Genomic DNA, 22,443 nt, shown 5'->3' with positions numbered 1-22,443 from the left:
TTCACACTAGATAGCAGCCGCTTATAAAGTCTCGTTGCTGGGTAATGGAGTCTGCCTACTTCCCCAGGGCACAGGAACACCAAATTCCCTGGGCACGAGCTATAACCAATGTCTCCCAGCAACAAGAGCACTTGTGTTGTAAATGGAATTCCACAAGCAATAATTTTATAACAGAAACACTTATCAATCACAAAGATAACAACAATGAAAAACCAGTTTGGACATTTACTCGTTACATGATCCTACCAGGCCCCTTCCTGGCAGCTAACTGCAAATGCCCCCCAGCGCATTTTTGTTGCGATGATTTCTCCAAAGTATTACAAAGCTTACATTCCCGAGCGCATTATAGCCTCAATCTCAGGGTGCCTTGCAAGATTTCACCTCGGAATTCTTGAGATAACTCCCCAAGTGGGACCCTGCTCTCAAGGGTTGTGCTCCCACACCGATCTGCATCACACAGCCTATAGCTGTGGATCCACCCTCTGGGGGAGCACCCTCGCTCCTTCACCCAAATGGAGTACATCTCCTTAAGACATACGGGTCCCTGTACCTGTAATGTACCTGGTCCATACCAGGGCTCTTTCTCTGCCCCACAGTGGATGATGTGTGGGCCTCTCTCCTCCTCAAAATTAAGACACTTGCACTTATGCCTTTGCAGGACAGATCTTTCCAGGTACAATCCCTTCCTGGTTTTGTGCAATTATCACCAGCCTCTGTTTTCAAAAGACAGGTGCCTGTGACAGATAGGTGAATATCTCCAGGAACCAAACTGAAACAATAGAAGCTAGGCACTTAATAAAAAATAATCCCTCACAAAGCCCACCTAAATTGTTCAGTATCTAAATATTTTTACAAATCTGGGTCATGGATCCCTAAGTTCATTTGGGGAGATGCCTATGTGGTCATCCTCACAGCGGTATGAGTCCCTTTTTAAAGCCGGTGGGGCAGGAAGCCTCCTCTGCATCTCCCAGCATCCCTGGCCTTTGGTTACTACTAAAAGGTTTCTCTTTAGCTCCTGTTTCATCTTCCATCATCACAAAACAGCTGCTGTAAGGTCTTCTTCCCATTTGGCCTCTGACTAATCACATCTATCCTGATGTCTGATAGAGAGAATGCCTCTTTGCGGTCTAATGGGAGCGGTGAGGGATTCAACAAAGGACCTTCCTTCCACTTTTAGAAAGAACTTTCATCAAAACGTAACTAAGCTAAGAAAACAGCTGAGAACTGCTTACCATCTCCTTCAATCACATGACTGCAGGGGAAACAGCTGAAGAGGAAGGAGAAACAACAAAGTTTTCAAGCAATGATTTTATTGACGGTAATTTCTCAAATGTATCTCAATAGCTTTCCTGTTTTATTTAAACTGAAATAAAAGGAGAAGGATGGCAAGTCTGATTTGGGTTTCCAATTGAATCTTGCGTCATCTAATTACAAATGTCTTCATGATATTAAAAATGAAAATATTTCTTTACATCTGCTCCACCCTCTACAAATATGGTTTTGTTTTGCTGCTTCCCTAATCCTGAACATCTGAGCATTGGAAATCCAGCAATGAAGAGTCACATACACATTTTTAGTAAACATCCAGCTGAACATCTGTACATCCACTCAACACACAACTCTTGCCTGGTGTATGTTCTTGCTCTATCCTGACTGCAATACTGTTGCTAATCATGTCATGGCATTTATTGTCTGCAGGGATGCCAGCATATTTCAATCACCTGCCCTTCATCGCTGACAAATTTAGGATCCACCTGCAAATTTGCAGAACTCCCAAATGTAATCCTCCTTTATTTATCCAAGCAGAGATGTGTACACAACACCTTGCACCTGGCTTCCAAAGAATAAAGGTCTATCCATTATGGTGCTCGACTGCACAGTCAAGGGAGTCTGGAGGGAAACGGTACAACTACATATACCTCTTCTTTAAATGCTAGGTGCTGTCCTCTGACAAATTTAGTCTTTGTTAGTCTTCAGCAACCGGATGAAAGAGCTGCTTGATGCAGCTCATCTTAACACACGGTCATCTTAGAATTGCAGCTGTAAGGAAGACCACGCCATTCAAAAGCTTTGTGTTAAACCACTACTCCTGAGTGGCAAGTCGTCTTTATGTTCTTCGGGAAAACTGGGTGTCATTAGCTGCTCTCATTTAAACATCTGTAAAAGCTTGAAACAGCTCAACATAAGCAACACTAAGCTTGAAGAGCAACTAGATTCTGATTAGCCCAGCTATCCTGAAAATAAGAATTACAACTATTGTTTTGTACTTTTAGATCACTAAAATAACATTCCTTTTACTGTCTTTAACATTTCAACCCAAAAGTTACAAAAAAAATGCACTGAAGTGATTCTGATACGTTATTAATGACAAAGATTACATTTTCAGCACCACTGCATCTTGTGAAGAAAGTACATGCTACAGGATATTAAAGTACATGCTACAGGATATTTTCACAACAAAAGGCCTAGACTGCTTATCTTTATAACTTAAATGGAAGATAAAGAAGTAAATCTTGTACAGAGACTTGAAATATGAACTGTCACCTAAACTGCTTTAGAGATACTTACGTGGCAAGTAACTGGAAGCCATAGAAACGTTATAATGCCCACTAGCACTACGTTTGTCACAGAACTTTACTGCCTTTCCATATATCCTGCTTCTCACTTGGTGACATTTTCTTCTGCAAGGACCTCGCAATGCTTCCTGGGACATCTCCTGATTTTAGCTCCGCAGGCAGAGGTCTTTTCTCAGTGGAAGATCAGGCACATCAAGGTTGAAAATGGGATTAGGAGATGCATTTGCTGATCACTGCTGCACACTTTTCTAACCCTTTCATGGAAGCTGATCAGCGATATTCCAGGTAAGTACGTTAACCTTTACACTTGTGAAAGACAACGTGTCAGCTGATGCTTACCCCCACGTGCCACTGTTTGCCCATAGCGTTCACCACACGTCCTTCAACTGGTCTTCTACGTGCTCCACAGATGGGGACGCCCATTTTGTCACGGCAGGTAAACCATATAATTATTCTCCTTTCGGTTCGTGAGCATCAGCAGTGAATTCCTTCCTGTTCAAAACTTCATTAATTGAGAGCATGAATAGAACAATTTCAACTTCAGAGCTTCCGTAGAGATCATTTAATTTTTAGCACTTGTTTCAGTAACAGGATTTATACTATAATAATGTCTTTAGCAGCATCAAATATGACAGTTCAATATGATTATTTTTTTTTAAACAAGCTTGATTGATTCTGAGAAAAGCCTGCTAAGTAGGATGCATCAAATCTCTATGAAAATAGCTACGGAGCTTGTCTCAAACAGGTTAGAAAGCTGTAGTCATGCCTGGCTTACATTCTGGCTCTCTTAGCACAGGTTTCTTTTAGATTTACTTAAATGTAATTGAAGGAAAGAAAAATGCACTCCTCTGCATTTTCCCCGTGATATCAAACATCAGAGAAAGAAAAATATAAGCTGACAATACCGCTGACAACACTACAGGTTGTTCTTCAAATCAGCCTCTGCCATGATAATGAAATGATAGCTTCCTTTGTACTAAAAAGCAAACAACTAGTAACGTGTGTTATATCCTACAATGCCCCCTCATCCATGCATCACTGGGGGATGTAAAAACATGCAGCTATGTATTCTGCAGCTGCAGAAGCTGATGAAACGAGATGAAGGAAATCTGAAAAGAAAAACACACTTTGTGCAACTCAACTAAAAGCAAAGAACATAGGCAAGATAATGACTGAAGCAGCCAAAGACAACCAATTTTCTGCCCTTTGTATTAGAAAAATAATGTCATTTTGCTGCTATAAGCAAGTTTGCACCCAGATTTCCTATTTCCTATGGTACCACCCTGTGCTGCAAATTGCAGTCTTTCATCCCGCCCCACTCCCATGCTTTACCCTCAGACTCTTCAGAAATTTAGATTGGAAGCTGGATGGCAAAACGGGCCCTAACTCTCTACATAACCACATGTACTGCATTAAAAGCATGAAATCAATGGCTACACAGTTTACTTAAAAAAAAAAAAAAAAAACCGTGAAGGATCCCACTGAAATGAGCGCATTTATTAGTGAAAAAGGTGATAAACTGGACTCAAATTGGGGAACCCCTGTTGGGAAAATAAAAATCTATTTAAAAATGACAAAACTTCCGCATCTGATTTGTTTTTAAGTGTCTACCACAGTGTATCCTACTCATCCTGAAACATCACCAGGTACAAAACACACTTGACAGGAAATCTGGTGTCGAAGTAGACAAGTAGTTAATATTTTATGCACACATTTTAAGATATCCACTCTCAGTTTTGTGATGCATTCTTAGACCTTTTTCTCATAAAAGACACTTTGGTTACTCCATCTCAGCAGGAAAGCCTTAGGAACCATAACCTCTACATCCCTCCCAACTGTCATTCCATTTTCATCATTATCAGTGATAGAAGGAAGGGTGAAGACCCACCTGCCGTTATTCTTGACAAATCCAACTCCTGCCAATACTTGTTGGCAGATATCACAGCAGAAGCACTTCCAGTGGTTGTTCATAGCTTTAGTAACGCAACCAATAACAAACTCACCTGTAGGAAACATAGTAACAGGATGTAAAATGCCATGCTACACAAAGTTAAAAGAAGCCTGCAACTGAATTGCTAGAATTACATCACCTTGCTCCTCTTCTAGAAAAGGACACTTTTCAACTGTTGTTCACACAGTGTTGGCTTCTACTCCACTAGGCCTAGAATCAAGGCTTGAAAGAGCTCCATACTCAAAGCACAACAGAACTGAGTTTGGATGGCCCTGACCCTCCTGCGAGAAAACTCCTGCAGTCAAAGTACAGTAGAATACAAAGACACACAGAGATACAGCAGGAGAATGCACTTGCTAAACAGCAAATCCAACACGCACACCAATTTCTGATCTACCACAGAGTCCTGTGCTGGGAGGCACTGAGGAAGTGAGAAAACTACCATTTCATATTCTCTGCTGCACAGCCATGCCAAACACTCACGCTGTTCTCTGCACGCACGCTGCAGCCAAGGCCCTGAGCAGCGCAAACACTGCCTGCAATACGTCGGGAGCTCCGCCTCCTGCTGCTGCCAAAGGCTGACACCCGGCTCTGAAGAGCCTACAGATCCAACAGCTGCCAAAGAGAAGTGATCAGGCAGATAACAGGTATGAACGAAACGAAGTCTAACATGCAAGTCTGTGGCATTCCCCTGAAGTCATAGCTTTCCAAGAATAAAATGCGATGGTCTCTAGAAGTGTCGGGAAAGCTTGAGGCATCGCTGCTGACTGCAGCCCTGCTGATTTCGGCTACTCTCACCACATTCAAGAACTGGAAAAGCTCACTTTCAGGCAGGATTCATGGAGTGCTGCAGCCCAGATGGGTTTTTTCTCTCAGTGAAAAGCCTTCACATTAAGCTTACCTGACATCGAAGTCACTAACTATTCTGTGAAATGTGGTATTCTTGAACCCACAAGCCTTTCTCCCCTGTGCACAGGGCCCTGAAATTTTCAGCTGTTTGAGGGACAATATTTGAAAGCAGCTCCGTGGTTGTGTGTCCTACAGGTTCGTCACTGGCAGAAACAAAATACACAACAACAGGGTTGGTGTCCTTTGACAGCTCCGCTGCCAGAGAGAGGTGGCCCTTCTGCAGCTCTGACAAGCTTTCCTGGCATTCTCCAAGTCTCCTCTCAAAAGAATTGGCCAGTTCTTGAACTTTAGCTCTGACCCCAAATTGCTCTACTTTCACTTCACCATCTGAAAACAAATCCGAGATTTCCTTAGCTCTAGTCACTGCAGCCAGAGATCAGCAGCTTTTGTTCTGTATAATCTCCAGGGTAAAACAAAGCCAAACAAACTACAGAAGATACTGAAAAGAACTGTAAAAACCACTCAACCGACTAACCAGCATCACCTGTAGCTGTCCAAATTAAAACACTGTTTGATGTTTCAGAGGGCACTAAGTTCATTTCTTTAGCGATGACATGCTTTGCACACACCTCAAGAACTTGGTCCCTTCTCATAAGGATCCTGTAACACTTCTTCTGTGTATGGAAGAGGACCCTGAGCTCTCCAACACCGCGCTCCTTCCACTGAGCAGCATCTCTGGCCCAACTGTAAAATTTCGCCCTCTCTTTGAAGGGAATTCCTTCATCTTCTTCTCCAGACTACCTCCACCTAAAACACAGCACAGTAATGCATGATTTCCCCCAGAAATTGTCACCAACAACACTGTTACAATTCTGACATCATAATCCAAAATTATTCGATGTTTTCCTTTCTTCAGTGGCTTTGTACCCACAGCTCTATACTCATCATGCACTGAAGTGACCGAACAGCCCTGCCTTCTCAAAAGGAGAGAGCCCAACAGATTTCAGCCTTTGAAATTCATTTTTAAGCTATCAAGTGTGCCGGCATATTTCCCAGTGAAATTTCAGGTCTGCTGAATGATGTGCTGAGTGATAACCCAGCACTGTTAGCATTCCAGGTGTTCCCCTTATGAAGGCTGCTAAGTAACTTAATACTGGCATTTGATCAGAATAAGAATCAACTGAAAATAATAAATGGAGGCCTCACAGCTGCGTATCCTCCTCACTTTATATGTGCACATTACTGCCTTTTAACATCCTTCAATTAACACATCTTCCACAGTTAAAGAAAAGCTTGAAAGAACTGGAGAAACATGTGACAGACAAGCATTTCTGAAGGAGAAAAAGAGCAGGCAAGGCAAGAAAGAAAACAACAGACGTCATAATATGATTAACGGATGAGGAAAGGCAGACAAGATATTGCAGAAAGAGGAAGACAACATTTTGCAGACTTCATCAGATTAACTGTTCCAATTAAAGGACACTACATACTGTTTTTTGGTGCTCTATCAGTCTTGCTTAGTCATTATACTAACCTGCAATTAAGTTCTATTCTTTACAGGAAGCCAAACTAGAAGACTACAGTCATTGTAAGCTTCTCCTCTTATTAGGCATACTAAGGTTAAACACGAAATCCAGACATGAACAACTGAGTTAAGCCTTACAAAGCTACATCAGGCTTCTTCAAGCAAGTTGTTCTACTTCCTAAAAAGCTGTATCATCACCTCCTGGTAAATTCTCTGACACGCGAGCAGTTTCTGTGGATTCTGCTTCTCCGCTGCTGGCAGCTGACTGCACAAATACTGTTGCTGTTGCTTCACTGGTTGATGGAGTATGTAATTATTCCTTACTTGTAGAGACTGAGTCAGTACGATTAATAAAACAGTAAGCAAATAAGCCACAAGAGCCTAAAGATACAAACTTCAAACTCCATTAAGTCTGGACACTAAGAATAACGACTCCCTCCAAAAAAACCACATTTTCTCTCTCCCCTCCCTCCCTTCCACAAATTGATAAATTTCTTCATTTAATTACAACAGCAGTACAGTAAAAACAAGATAGTAAGTTCTCAGTCTCCAACTTTCCTATAGTGCTACTAATGTTTCAGAACAGCTAACTACCAGGGATTAAGGGAAGTGAACAACTGGGGAAAAACAAAAAGCAAACAAGAATTGTTGTTGGAAGCTTTCAGACATTCTTCATCACTCTTAAAACACACACAGCTTTGACTCAACAAGAGACTGAAGTACCTTTGAAGCAGTACGATTCCAAAACAAGCACCATTTCCCTTGGAAACTGCTCTGAAATCACTTAACTCTTACATACCTGCTAGGAGGAATTCTACTAGCCAAAGCTGTTTCTACTTTAGGAGGCAAAGCTGTTTCCTTTCTCTCCCAGAGAAACTTAAGTTCTTAGTAGTACCATAGTTCCAGTGCCAGAACAGACTTGAGACACAGTCAAAGAAGTCAAGTAGTTTCTAATCTGCCAGACGCTTTATTTCTCACTAAGTGAAAATAGTCTAAGAATAATACTGCAAATTTATTGCCTAAACTTTCGTAAAGACTTGACTCGTACTTTTTCTTTGAGTTTTTACTTCTTTCTGAGAGCCTTCTGGACTGGCATCCTCCGCACTGCTACTAAAGCCACAGACAGACGTAGAAGGGACCTGTGGAGTTTCTCCTTTAGCCTTCTGCTCAGAAGATTTAGTTTCCCAAGCAGTAACACATTCACGTTTGACTGGGGGGCCTGCTGCAAAGCACAAAGATTAGTGGAAAACAGCTGATAAGACAGCTAAATACCGTGATCATTTTTGGCACATACATTATAAAGTAACCTAACGATATTCAGAACATCTTAAATGTAGAGCTTTTGAAATAACATCATTATGTAAAAAGACACTCATTCAGGATAACCAAGGAACTGTAAATCCGTCATACTTGGGTTTTCTGCTGCTATCAAAGAACCTCCATGCAATAATGAAGACTTCAATCTTGCAACTGCCACTACAGATACTAGCTTCCTTTGACATTTACTTATATTTCCGGTAGCTCAATACGTGCCACCTTTTATTAGTACACAGACACTCACAGCCTCAGAAAGAGTGACTGGCCAAATGGAAGATGACAGTTTTTCTCAATTTAAATATTGTAAACTTATTGTAAATAATTGTCTGTTGGTTCTAGTAGCACTATACACTTTCCTTTTGAAATTCACGTCTCAGACCAAGAACAGGTCAACATTTTCATATTGTTACAAGAATTATTGACGGCCATATGCCAAACAAAATACAACTACACAGAAGAGCCATATGGGTATCATCTACAGAGGAAAAGCAAAACCAAGGACTGAAAAAGAAAGTAAGAAACAGAAAGCAGTCAGCAGCAGCGTGTGCTACCGATGAACTTTGAGCATTTGGAACTCCAGATGATATTAACCAGAGACTGAATAGAGCTTATTTCACAATACTTCTGGGAAGTACAAGAAGAAAAACCACGACAAACAAAGGCTCCAGCTAAAGATGTGAAGTTACTGGAAAGGAATGGAAGCAGACAAGAAGGATGCCTCCTAGTTGAAGGGATAATTCGAGTTGAAGCTTAAGCACAACTGCTGTTTTCGGAGTTTACCAGTCAGAGCGAGGCCTGAGCACAAACACTGCCAGTTCAACACAAAAAATGCACTGTCAGCACTTCACCCTGACATTTTAAACAACGCCTCGTTGTTTAAACAATATTAGCATCTCCTGGTTCTAGCAGTACCAAACTCCTTCCCTACAAAAAAAGCAACACTAAGATCAACTCTGACGCCTCGGACAGATTCCAAAATCCTACCCGCAACTCCCTTTCTCACTACAGAGTTGCACTGAGTCCCGCATAAGGCACGCTTCTGTTCTTACGTGCAAAGAACTACAACTTCATATTTACTCAAGTTGAAAGTCTAGGATTTGAAGATTCACAGACGTGCATTAGAACTGAAAGAAACAACATACTATTAAGACAGAAGAAGTAATACACAATGACCAGCGTTAACAAGTGACTGACTAATGAGCTGCACACTTGAATAAATTACTGGTTCAATTAACACTCACCTTTCTCCAGGATTTTAAACGAGAAGTTGGAGGGCCCACCCTGTGCCGAAGGAGCCGGCTGGGATGCCTCGCTCTCCCAAGGTTTCTGAGCAGCACTACAGCTTTTGGGTGGTTCAGCTACTCCCGCTTTTTCCTGCTCTGCTTTCCGAGATGCTGAAGTTCCTTCATCGCTCTTTCTTGGACGATTCAAGCTGAATCCAAAGAGGGAGCCGGGGGCTGAAGTATTCCCAAACGGGAATGTCTCTTTGTTACTGAAAACGCTCCTGACAATTCAGATCTAAATACAAACTTTGGAGCAGAAACCTCCGTTTTTGCTGGCATTTCAGAGGTGCTTGATACCTCTAAAGCTTCTACGGTGGCATCACAAGCATCACCACCATGGCCGAGGTCGCTTCTCTCCCTGGTAGCTTCCTCCAGCACAGCTACAGCGTTGTTACCACAAGGAGATGCTTTGGCTGCATTAGTACGAGAAACATGAGATGTTACCAACGTGCCTTTCTCACGGGTGTGCTCACTCTTGTCCCTGTCTGCTGTTTCTTCAGACTGGAGTGTAACTCCACTACTCGAAGGCAGTTTGTTTTTGTCTTTTTCATCCATGTTTGTCAAGTCAGTTGTACACTCTTTGGATGGATCATCTTTCTTAGCGGTATTTTTACTGGACTCCTGTATACCAAATTTAAATCCACCGAGAGGCATCCACATTGAAAAATTACATCCTTCCTCTGCAGGCTTTGCTTCACCATCTGCAAGATTCTGAGAGGTACATGCTGGTGTTTTCCCTTCAAGTTTCAAGGAAAATTCTTGAAGAGATACTTCTGAATTAGTTTTGCTTGTATTCTGGCAAGCAACACATTTTGGGGCAGTGGGTTCATTTCTTACTAAACAGATGTCACAGTTCCACTGGCCTTCCTTTTTAGCAAAGGCAGATCCCAATTTGTCCTGTGCGGCACTAACACTGGATTCTAGAGGTTTTAAAACCACACGTTTTGTGAAATAGCCTGGTTCAGGCAGTGGTGGATTTGTGCTTGCCTGTGGAAGGCTGTAGTTGTAGCGATCACCACAAGGCAAAATGATTCCAGCAGATGGAGCATCAAAATGCCAAGGTGCGCCATACGTGTCTTGAGGAAACATGGCAGCGCAAGTGTTTCGCAGAGGTGGCGTGCGGATTGCTTGTTGATGAGCATATCTACGCTGCTGAGGTGCAAGTCCATCCATGCCACAGACAGGTGCCTAAAGAAAAAGCACCGTTACTTCCTTGTGGAAAAGGAGGAAAAGGGATTAGGGTGCTAAAGCCCATGCAACATGTACTCTTAATAGCAAGGCGTACCATAAAATGAGATTTCAACTCTAATCAGTTTTAACTAAAATCATACGTTCAAAACTTGAGTGGTATCTGAAAACACAGACTGGGGAGAAGCGTAAGCTGAATAGACTCATTTTTCTTTAGTATTTAAAAAAAAAAAAAAATCAAGCCCCCATACTATTTTGGGGAAAAGAACAATGCAGACAACGAGCAGAGGACATATGTTAGCAGGTTAAAAACATGCTTTGCTGGCTGTTTCTCCCAAACCCAATATCCCAAAGCTTAGCTGATTACGGAACTTTCTGCCTGTCTCCAGCAGACCTCAAGTTTAGTAAACGCTCTCTAGGGAACCGCAGTTATATCCTGCTACACACAGAAACAAAACCAGTTCACCACATCAGTAGAAATGGCTTGAGCGGATTCGTATGTCCTCACCTTTGTTGGTGTTACACTGGTTGCAGCAGTTCTTTGAAGATACTGCGAGTTACAAGCAGGTGACTGGCTACAGTGAACAGATGGGCCAGAGGTAGCAACTGAAAAGGAACACCAAGAAAGGAGCTTATATCCAGTTTTTGTGATTACTGACTTGAGTGAACTTTCCCAGGGGACCAGTTTTACTCATTCATCTCAGAACACTGCAGAAACATTTTAAGAAGTCTTACTCCGTTTAGCTAAGTGTTCAATTAAAAATTCAGCATCAACTTACCCCTTAAAGGAGCTTCATGAAGATTTTGTGCTCTCCGATAACCATCTGACACTGTATCTGTTTCATAGCTTCCAGCAGGCCAGCAGTGAGATGATACATTTACACTGGAACTATTACGTTTCATTTCCCGTATTTCATTCTATTAAAGACAGTGTTTCAATTAAGAGCATGTAAACATGTTACATTGGTATTTGGAGAAAACCTAAGGAACGATCCCTACGCTCCTCTGCTATTTAAAAGCATGTTCAAGGTCTGAGACACACACACAAAAAAGATGAGTTAAGTGCTGCAATAACCTATGATCTTCCCATGCTTTACGAAACTGAGACTGTTCCCTGAAGCTAGAAATAAACCCAGAACAAAGATGACAGTAGCTAAGCTGAAGAAAGCACAACTTTCTGCACGCACAATCCTCAGGATTGCTTCCCATATCTGAGTACCAAATCAGAGTTTGTAGGCAACAAAGTTTTACTCTTGAACTCACTTTAAGCAGATGTTTATAGCAGTTCTCTTCACTGAGTTTTAAGAGGTAGCCTGGTAAGGGAAGTTCAATGCTTGGGTCACAAAGTACTTACCAGAACAAAAAGATCAACCATTCTGCATCGAATATAGTGACTAAAGTTGCTTACCGTTAAAGCTTCCACGTGCTGACACAGCTTTTGAAGTAAGGACTTGTGATCTTCTGCCCACTGAGAGAGAGTCTTAGGAGAAAACTGGAAAGAAAAGAAAAAAACTAATTGAACTTGGATTTTTTTATACAAACGTAACACTTCCCTAGAAGAGTAACCAGCTAATATACCTGGTAGGTATTTGTTGGCGAGAAAGAGAACTTCTTAGGTGATGGAATTGAATATTTTACTTCCACGCGTGCAGCTGGTGAGATATTTCCGGAGGCAAGACTTCCCTCTTCACCATTCTCTCCAAGCTCCTGGATCACTGCATTCAGCATTTCCGTTACAGCTTTAACAGATACCGGCAGCTAGAAATGTATTTGAAACGCAAGTCATGATCGCAATTCTTCCTCAGAGCAAGAGGCTGTGCTCTGATCTACGGCTGCACAGTTTGCAAGGCTTTCTGCACAGAAATTCTGGGTGTTTTTTGTTGTTTTTGTTCCCCCAGGAAAGCCCTATATCTGTTAACATTAACGTAAGACGACAACTCACACAAGCATTAATTCTTTTACTTAGTCAGCTACTGACGGGTCAGAGGAGCTTTCGTCAATGATCTTCATCAGGTAATGCTTTCTTTTAACAAGATAGGCTTTGCGTTCTTCTGGTAACGTATCACCACTCTCAACCTCTTCTGCCTTTCTTTGATAAAGCTAAGTAACAGCATATGGATTAGGAATAATCAGTCAGAATGTAAGTAATAGAAAAGCATTTTGAAGTAATGCAATTTACAAACTTACAATGGCAAGATTCCAGTACGAAACCACTTTCTTAATAGCTTCAAACGCTAGTAAAGCATCATCCATTTTGCCTTCAGCTGCATCCAGCATTGCAAAAACTACACGTGCCTCTTCTTCATAGGCTGCAACCTGGAAGACCTACAACCAAAGCAAAAGACATGTCACACATGACACAGTGTGGACACTTGGAACAGTCAGTGACTGTAAGCATCTAGTAAGTAGTTGTATAATCAATGAAAATTATATAAAGGAATATTATATAATCAAATAATATTAAGATGTTACAACAATGAAATAAGCAAGAGAGTTAGGCACAGCGAGACAAAGAGAATAAATAGAAGGCTCACCCGTGTCGTGGGCTCGCTCAGGAAAGACCAGTGGAGTGGATCTTCTGAAGAGAGAGAGAGAGATCCTTCCCCACTGGTAGTCAGCTCTTAAATGGGTCTAGGAGAGGTAGAGCCAGGCTCCACCCCTTCCTGCAGCACAGGTGAATTGCTTTCACCTGTGCTCCCAGGGCTGACTCATTGCTCACCTCAGGTGACTAATCAGAGGTTCAGGCCGTGACTCAGCAATTCCCATGCAGTAGTCAAATAGGAGGAGGTACTAAGGCAGTTCAGTATCTTCCAATCAGAGTTTTAAAACTCAGAAGTTCAACAGAAAGATACTACCAAATCTCAGTATTAGTAGTACAATGACAAAAAAAAACAAAAAAAAAAATAAAACCAACCACAACCCATCAACACACAAAGCCAACTGAAACAAAAAACAAACCAACCAGCTAACAATTCATATGTAAGCCTCTGACATACAACCCCCTCTTACTCTCACCTTTGAATAATCCATCAGTACCTGGATGTCCACACTATGGAAATGTCTGAAGAGAGGATACGCAGGTTCGGGAATACTTCTGTGCTTTTTGATAGTTCTCAAGCTAAGCAAAATTTTCTTCCAGTAGTAGACGCTTCTTCCAATATATTCTTTCTGGTCGTGGGAGTTAAGGCTAACGCCCTGTTGAAGAAAGAGAAATTCAAACTATCGCAGAATATTTAAATAGAGTGTTATTCATACTTATTCTTCTCTGATGCAGTTGAGAGTAGTGAGGTAAGAGTATTTGACTAGAGCAACTGCCTTGCATGACATCCCATCAAAATTAGTAGCAGCAGTTCTCAATACTACATTCTCATCTGATTTTATTTAGTCTATGAAGTTTGCAAAATTAGAGAAAAACAGATGATACTTATTTGCAGATAATCTTAACGTACTGTTTTTTGCAGGCTTCTTGCCCAATGTATAATTAAGGCAGGCTGAAGGCCGTGTTTCTCCAGGGCTCGCACAGTACTTACTCCGTGCTGTACAAGAAGCTTCAGTTTGGTTGCCGAGTCTGGTCTGAATATCAAAAGAAATATTCCTCAATTAGTATTCCCTCTTTTTCATCTGTTCACACGTCATTTGTTTGATGAACATAACAAGCAGCTTCAGTCCTAAACTAGCTCTTCTTTACAAATGCACTGTCAGAAATGTAAAGCCCATTTTTATAAAGTTCTTCAGCATCTCACACGCCTACAGCAAAAAAAATTTAACATTTAAAGGACGCCAAACAAAAGGAACTAGTTTTACACAACCTATGGGAATCAATTCAGAAGCCATCTAGAAGGTTGGTTCCAATATTTCCAAACTGAAGCAGCCTTACATTGTTTTTTTCTGCATAAGAGCACAAACAGCATCCCACCAGGATCTTTGCTTCTCAGTACAGAACTGTTTGCACAGCAGCAACGGTAAGAACAGAGGTTGATGTGTGCCACGCTGAGTATTAAACTTCTCTTGCAGTTCTAAGTTGCTAGTGAACACCAGCCCGAGTAAAAAAACCTGTTTTGGTGAAAATAAACAAACAGAAGGTATTAGGTAGCAAAAAACAGGCATTTAAATGCATTTAAGAACTTAGGAAGCTTGCTTACTTCAAGGTCCAACAGGCAAATGGACTCAGGAGCATCTGTTTCCAGTCTTGATGTCTCTTGGGGCAAGTGAAAAAGTTGTTGTAATGATCTGCGCAGTGGGAATAACACTGACATAGAATTCCACTGCAAGCCAAGCCATGCAAGGTGCTGGAGACTACCACTGTGCATCCGAACTGCACCTACGCAAAAACAAGGGTTGTAAGAAGCTAGGATCTGCATCCTCGTTAGGAAAGGTATCATTCTACTCCTGTTACACTCAAATTCAAAGCCAGACTTCATCATCAAGTTAAGCCTAAAAAATGGGAAGATATCATTAGTTCACAATTCATCCTGGAATTATTTCATTTTTATGCCTGTCACCTGTGTTCACAGATTACACATAAATAATGTGGGCCTTCCTATCAGCACTCACCAGCGTACAAGCACTTTCCAGTTTCAATTGGAAATGAGTCAGAGCAGACCAGAAGACAACAGTGTGGAAGCAGGAAGTATGTGAGAAATTCTTCAGAACCTGGCATGATGATACTGCCCCTCAGCTACAGCTGAAAGTGAAACTTCTTGCAAAGCACCCTCTGAGTAGGGCAACCACAAGCAGCTATTACAGACACTTGTCTTTTGTGGCAAATGAAGCACTTGTAGAAGAACCTCTAATACAGAGTCATGCTTACGTTGAGTTTAAGTAGCATCTCTTACCAATATCGCATTTACTCAGTTCTCCCTGCTCTGGTGCTTGGGGACTGACATCTCCCATATCATCTGTGCCGAGAAAAGACCTCTCTTTAGAAGCTCCACTCCCAAACAGACTTTCAAACAATGTAAATAAACCACTTCTCTTTGCAAGCTTCCACAATCTCTTTCAAGAAGTCTTCCTTGCCGTGGCTTAAGTTCAGCAACATATGACCTAGAAAAACGTAATGTCACATAAGAACACTCAACTTAAACAAGGACAACAATATTTGATGCAGTGGGTTGTTCCTGCTGCTTTAGGCTGGGAATCCAGACTTCCCCTTATGATATTTACAAATTTCTAACTTACACTCTCCCTATAATTAAGTCACCCTTTTAGCATATGGGCTGACAGCAGTCCCAAGGCATTTTCAAATCCAGTTCTCCAGAATTACTGTGTATTTTTATTACAATGACACTGCAATTGTCTTCAAAATAAGTAGCTGTCAGTCTCCTCTATTCAGGAACAATTCAGCCTGATGCCCGGTGTTTTCTTCGTTTTCACCTAGAGCCCACAGGATAATGAATACTGAAAACAACTACCTCGGCTTCACCAAAAAAATGAAAAAAAATGCACCAAACCTGTTGGAACAAAGAAGGGAACAAAAGTGACAGGAAAGGAGCAATATTTTCTTTTATACTTGGGACTAGCAATGCTTACAAATAGTATATTAGTAGGCAGAAACCAGCAGACTCGGAGACACTGAAAGTTAAATTCTATCTTAATGTCCTGGAAATAAAAAGAAAAAGCCCATTACGTGTCAGGATCAAACCGCTCTTTTGTATTTCATACGTAGCCAAAATACAGAACGTTTGATAGCATGTTCCAAGACGCCAAGTGTGCTCTTTAACAAGCCATTAACTCTGACATTAACTGCTCATAAAATGGAACTATGGAACATTTATAATTCTTAGTTTTTATTACCAGACTGGCTTTTTCGGTCACAGGCCAACATTTCCAGTGCATCTAGCCCAGCACGATCTCCTCTTCTTAGTTTTGACTTTGGTTTAGGAATCTGGCAAAGAAAGAAAAGAACTGCTACAGCTTCTTCTCAACAAAAAACAACTCACCCTCATTTAGTCTTAAAAGTTAGGAAACAAGCTTGTTTCTTTCCTGAAAAGGACACAAGGTGAGTAACTGAACAATTGCAAATAGCTGTAAGAGCACACAAGAGAAAGCAATGTTTTGAACGCAAGCACTTGTGCAAAAGGGAAAGCTGATTTTATTCCATAAAGCAAAGAATTAAGCTTGATCAAGCTCTGCTGCTTATGGAATTAGTATATGAGAGCTACTCAGGTCATTCCCCTCCCCCCCATACCAATAACCTTAATACTAGTTATTTTAGCTGCATTACAGAGAAGGGAATAGCCTATAGGAAACACACTCATTAGCCCTTAGTCACTTTACTTCTGACAAGTGAAACAGATGAGATTTTCTTCACACTACTTGAAATCTTTTAAACAAGTATGGAAGGGTAAGATTTGGCCAGGAGACAGCCTTAAAAACAGTAGTTAGTTTTTGGAATGCAGGCGTTCAGTGCGCATACAGTGAGAGCATTCAAGAACTGCAACAATTACAGGCACAAACTGAAGAGTGACTTACGTGGAAACTTTTCAGGTAACACAATGCTGCGAGTTCACATGCATCTCTCCATTGTGTCTCGTTGTTCTGGGCCGTTTTCAGCAGGAAAGTTCCAGCGTGCATGTAGAAGTGTCCTTTCATTTCAAGGAAGGTACGAGACAGCTCATCAGGTCCATCCGCACACGGCTTCACTGAGTGAAGCACACAATCAAAACTGGAACATAGAAAAGATTCATTTTCAACCAAGTCCTGGTCTCCCAGGATTTATACTAGACCCCTATCACTGAGTCTTCTCTGAGGCCTTTAGCTCAGACACAGCTTGCGGATCAAGCCTAGCAACATTTGCTCTTTGCAGTTAGTACAGAGGAACTCCTCTTCCATCCATAAAACAGCTACTCACTGAAAATGATGCCTGCTAGAAGTTCGGTGACCCAGAAAAAATATTCAATTTTTTTCTTTTTTTTTTTTCTTTTTTTAAATAAGCAGAACAGTTAAAAGAGTACCTTTCAAGGGCCCCTCTGCTTTGTCAAACATCTCTAGAAGCAAGCGTCATTTTAGCCAAGCTAGAATAGGCCAGCAGATGATCCTTCTTGACAGCTCTCCAATTATTTTTATCAGCCTCCAAGTCTCGTACTGATTCAAGATATTCCTAAAGAATAAAGTTCATCACAGAATGAGGAACCGCCATCCTTCTATGAAGGCAAGAGTTTCTCCAGAACTTCTTGCTACATAATCCAGTTTCCCAGGTGAGATGTTAACGTATTCTTCAGCAGCAATGTTCCAGGAACTATTTGCCTCAGCAATTCCCTCCCTGATGGAGCTGCTGTATCTAACTTAATACCTCAGCTAGAAACTAAACAACGCTTTAAGGCTTAAGAAAATCCTAAATAAATCACTGTTTCCACAGACATTACATTTAAAGGAGTTAAGCCACTTGAGAATTAGCTGCCATTGTAACGATACTAAGAGAATAACACCGGTTTCAAGGACATGGGAGATTATGACAGGATCAAAACATGATTAAATACCTCAAATGTCTTTATGACGCACAAACACCACTCCAAGCTGGAGTCTACAGGTATTTTCTTCTCCGCCTCCTGACAATGAAGCACAGCATCTCTTAATCTATTATTTGAACGGTAGAGAGCAACCAGTCTGATGTTAAGGTAGGGATCGTCTGGTCTCGCATAGAGCTCGGTTTGAGTCATATCAAAGAGCTGATTCCAGCCATCTTCGCCTTTACGCTCCAGTAACTGCTCCTATCACATACAAAGGCAACACGTTAAAATTTCATTCTCTACGAGAGCCTCTTCAGCAACTATGTTACCTGACTGTTTTCTCATCGCCATTACAGGCTACATTACTCAAACTGCTCTGGAAAGCTGGTAGGTGCTACTGAGAGTTTGACAAACATTTTAGAAGTGAGGGAAAAAAAAAAAAAAACAAAAACACAAAACCCAAAGCTTTAGAGTTTGCATCCTGTAGATGCTAAGTTAGATGCTAAGTTAAGACTGTCAAACCACCTGGTTCAAAGATGACACACGTCAATACAGAACAGCTTGTCTAAAAAAAATAAAATAACATAACCACACAAAAAATCCCAAAGCACAAGCCTCTCAAGACTTTGATTTCATTGCAGTTGTGCTCCAGAAAACTAACACCTGTACAAAAGTGAGATTGTATGACTGAAAGCATTTACACAGTATTAGGGAATAACAGCATCTCATACACTTGACAGTTTTCAACTCAAATTAAAAAAAACTAGAAAGCAGTGTAGTCATGTAATAGAGACAATACTTAACCTATCTAATCTTGACCTCTTGGATAATATTACTACCATGGTTTTCCCATCGCTTGACGCAACTAAAGTTTCTTCTAGGCACAGAACAGAGATCAGAAGCAGGAATTTACCTTCAATCTGTAAGCAGCAGGATTCCCAGGGAAGAGACTGGCAGCTTTCTCAACCCAGTACTCTGCTCTTCCATCAGTGATGTCGTTACTGCATAGTAACTCTGCAATCTTCAGTACAAGATCTTTCTGCATTGGATTCAGCTCCACAGAACGCTGGTTTTCCCCATGCATGCACATAAGAAAAAAGGTTACTAGTAACTTGATCTTGCAGTCCACGTAGAACAAGAAAGAAAACATGTCAAACATGTCCCCCATTAAACAGACCCAGCAAGTCAAATTAGAACTATCAATAAATACTTTCTCACTACTTTAAGAAAAGCCTTTTTCCCTTTCAAGAAGGCCACCATTGGTTTGTAACACCCAGACAACTGCTGGAATTCAGAACACCATAAGAGAAACAATGTCAAAACCAGCTCCTCTACCACCCGCTGCTGCTCTACTCAGACAGCCAGACCAGGGGTATCTCCAGCCTAACCTAATACGGAGGCTTCCGGAAAACAGAATTAAGTCACAAAGACTGATGGCACTCAGTCACTGTGCTGGCAACAAGACTTTTGTGTGTATCCTCTCCCTCCCCGGTGCCCGAATAATGAAACACAGACTGTGAAGTTCACATTTATATGCTTACCTAATCGGAACTGTATTTGCCCCATTCCCTCTACTTCTGAGGAAACAAACAAACAAAAAGCCCACCGCTAACAAGAAAACAAACAATGCAACTGAAAAACACTCTCAGTCCAGTCTTTCAGTAGCAGCCAGATTACTGCTGTCACCATAATCCCTACTGCAGAATTCTACAGGGCTCACATATTCTTAGTCCAAAGGGCAGCGGGAAGAAGACTATCAGAGCAGGAAGCACAAAGATCAAGTCCATTTACAAAGGAATAAAGCAGGACAGGGAGGTGAGTGAGGTGCTTACCTTGTAACACCCAAAAGCTTCTTCCGTGTTATCCTGAGCCTCGTAGATCTGTCCCAGAAACCTGTGCGCTTTGGGATCTCTCTCTCGGACACTGAGATAAATAGATGTATATCTACAGAGTAAATAAAGAAAGAAAGAAAAACCAGAAGGATCAGTATTCCTCAGTATTACAAGTCCCCCCACACCTTGCAGCTAACGTGGGACTTTAATCTGTCATACAGGACAGTTAGCTGTATTTAGTTCAAGGGGCTTGATCTAGATCTTCAAGTAAGGCACAACATTATTGCTACACGTACAGATGTTGCATATTTGCCTGCAAGCACTGGCCTTCATTAAATAAAGCAGTAGCTCACAGGAACTGTAAGAAGGACGTAACACGATGGCATAAAAGACATTTCTACCGGATGGGTTTTTACAGCACCACGTAACTACCCATGCTTTAAGTTGCCGTTTTAGGAAGATTTAAATGGCACCATATTTCCCATTTGCCGCTACCTTAAAACAGCATGACAACGGTCTTCATTTCTCCACTCTACTTCATTTAACTTTCCCATCACACTTTAAAGAACAGAACAACATACGTAACGTTTATTACCTCTTAGCAAGTTCATATTCTTTTATCTCAAAGTACAGCTTAGCAAAAAAGAATCCTTTTAACGATCTCTGAAGAAAAAAAAACAAAGGGTACATTTTAAATATACAGTACTTTTGAAGTAATTGAGTAGGGAGACCCTTCTTTCCAGGGGTGCATAATACTTCCTAAAGTGTCTTCACAGTTATCAGCTCCAGTTCACTCCTTGTACTCTGGGCTTTGTTTTTGAAAGACACAGGAGTAAGAACATAACATTTCTTCCCAGTAACTGGCAAAGGCTACCAAAGCGAAACTGAGGTTAGTAGCAAAGCAAGTCCTCACACTTGTTACTTTTCACAAGCACACTTCCGACTAAAGAGAGGAGAATGGGGTCAGCTACATACAAGCTGTTTCTCTTGCAACCTATCTACGTTGCAGAAGAAAACAAATGCCACAAATCAAGCTCCTCCTGTCCATGCTTCTGTCACCTTCCTCTCTCGCCTGCCCCGCCTCCTCGTAAACGGGGCTGGAAAGGAATTTCAAAAGAAACGCCGGCAGCCTCGCACAACCCTCCTCTCCAAAATCAACGCAACAGGAAGACCAGCAGCTACTTCCATCACCGACCGCGCTCCACAGCCAGTCGTTCCAGAGAGCAGGGGATCACCCGGCTGCCCAGCCACCAACGCAGGCAGCAGAGCTATTTCCCCCCGCCTCTCCCTCTCTTCCTGCCGGCGTTTCACAACGCCGTCGCACCCACGGCAACAGCAGCCGCACAGCGGCCAAACGAGCCCAAAGCCGAACGGCACGCGTTCCCTATTCCGGCTCCTCGAGAGAGGGAAGGCCGGAAGCCCGGGGACCGTGCCCACGGAACGGGAGGGAGCCGAACTCCGCCCCGCCGCCGGGCTCCTTCCGAAGCCGCCGAGGGCTCAGCGGCTTTCCGAGGCGCGCAGCTGCGGCGAACCGCGTTTCCGAGGAGGCGACTCCGCGCCCGCCCGCCGGCAGCCTCCCTCGGCTTCGACTCCCCGCCGGAGGAGCCCGCCCTCGGGCCCGGCACCCGCGGGAGGGGCGGAGGGACGGGGCGGGCGGGGAGCGGCCCCCACCGCGGCCCGGGGAAGGCCGAGGGAGCGCCGCCGGCGGCGCCGGCCGGGCCGCAGCACTCACCGCTCTGGGAGAGGAGGCGGCGGCCTGCACGGAGGCGACGTACCGCTCCACCTCGGGCTTCGTGCGCCGTGCCATGGCCAGGAGAAGGAGCGAGGGAGAGGGAGCGGCGGAAGGCCGGCACTCGCGCGCCGCTAAGGGAGCTCCCCGCCGCACGCGGCGGAACGCCCTCCCTGCCGACCGCGGCGACGCGCGACGTCACAGCGCGGGGCGGGGCGGCGCATGCGCGGCGCCGAGCGGCCGGTTCGCGCTTCGCGCGGCGGCGCTTTGAGCCGCGGGACGTCGGGCCGCTCGGCGCGGGCTGCCGGGCGCCGCGAGGGGCTGCGCGCGCCGCCGGTCCCGTCCTCGGCCGGCCTGCCCTCGCGCGTCTTACGGAGCTCGGCGCGGTGAGGCGTACCGAGCCGCTCTGCTCACCCGTAGCGACGCGCCGCGGAGAGCGGAAGCGTCGTTTCTGCGTCGGGTATTGGAAAGGGCGGTTGATCTGAAGAAGCGCGCTGTGGCGCATCCTTAGAAACAGCTGATGTGAAAAGTGGAAGTTCCGTGCGCACATTAGTAGCGTGTTTTAGAAACGCAGTTACCGAGTTACGTGAGAAATCCTTTCTCACAAAGCTGCGGTAGGCTCTAGATGTCCTAAGCGATGTGGGTGTAGTGTTCTGAGCTGGGAAACCCGCTGTGAGGTGGTTCGTTAGGCCAGCAGAAGTGAAACACATTGAACACGCTTTCAAGGAGCCAGGGCCTTTGCACG

At 43.1% G+C, this 22,443-nt stretch overlaps 1 protein-coding gene across 1 annotated transcript; it reads right to left on the bottom strand.

Annotated features, from left to right (window-relative positions):
* Window positions 1–3,094: 3,094 nt before the first annotated feature.
* Window positions 3,095–21,895, bottom strand: LOC149911678 (E3 SUMO-protein ligase RanBP2-like). Its single transcript, XM_090133391.1, is given in 25 exon segments — window positions 3,095–3,685; window positions 4,465–4,579; window positions 7,950–8,123; window positions 9,460–9,729; window positions 9,732–10,689; window positions 11,198–11,295; window positions 11,469–11,607; window positions 12,098–12,181; window positions 12,268–12,447; window positions 12,652–12,789; window positions 12,877–13,014; window positions 13,726–13,884; window positions 14,139–14,262; window positions 14,567–14,742; window positions 14,832–15,010; window positions 15,525–15,670; window positions 15,672–15,732; window positions 16,483–16,573; window positions 17,161–17,353; window positions 17,643–17,788; window positions 18,168–18,398; window positions 19,051–19,203; window positions 19,970–20,081; window positions 20,565–20,632; window positions 21,702–21,895. Coding segments are annotated over 25 exon segments (4,293 nt in total). The 5' UTR covers window positions 21,777–21,895; the 3' UTR covers window positions 3,095–3,600.
* Between the last annotated feature and the right edge of the window lie 548 nt (window positions 21,896–22,443).

The sequence above is a fragment of the Phasianus colchicus genome, unplaced genomic scaffold (genome assembly GCF_987193195.1).
Source record: "Phasianus colchicus unplaced genomic scaffold, bPhaCol1.hap1.1 HAP1_SCAFFOLD_60, whole genome shotgun sequence".
Lineage (NCBI taxonomy): Eukaryota > Metazoa > Chordata > Aves > Galliformes > Phasianidae > Phasianus > Phasianus colchicus.
This window is presented reverse-complemented; position numbering and strand designations above follow the sequence as displayed.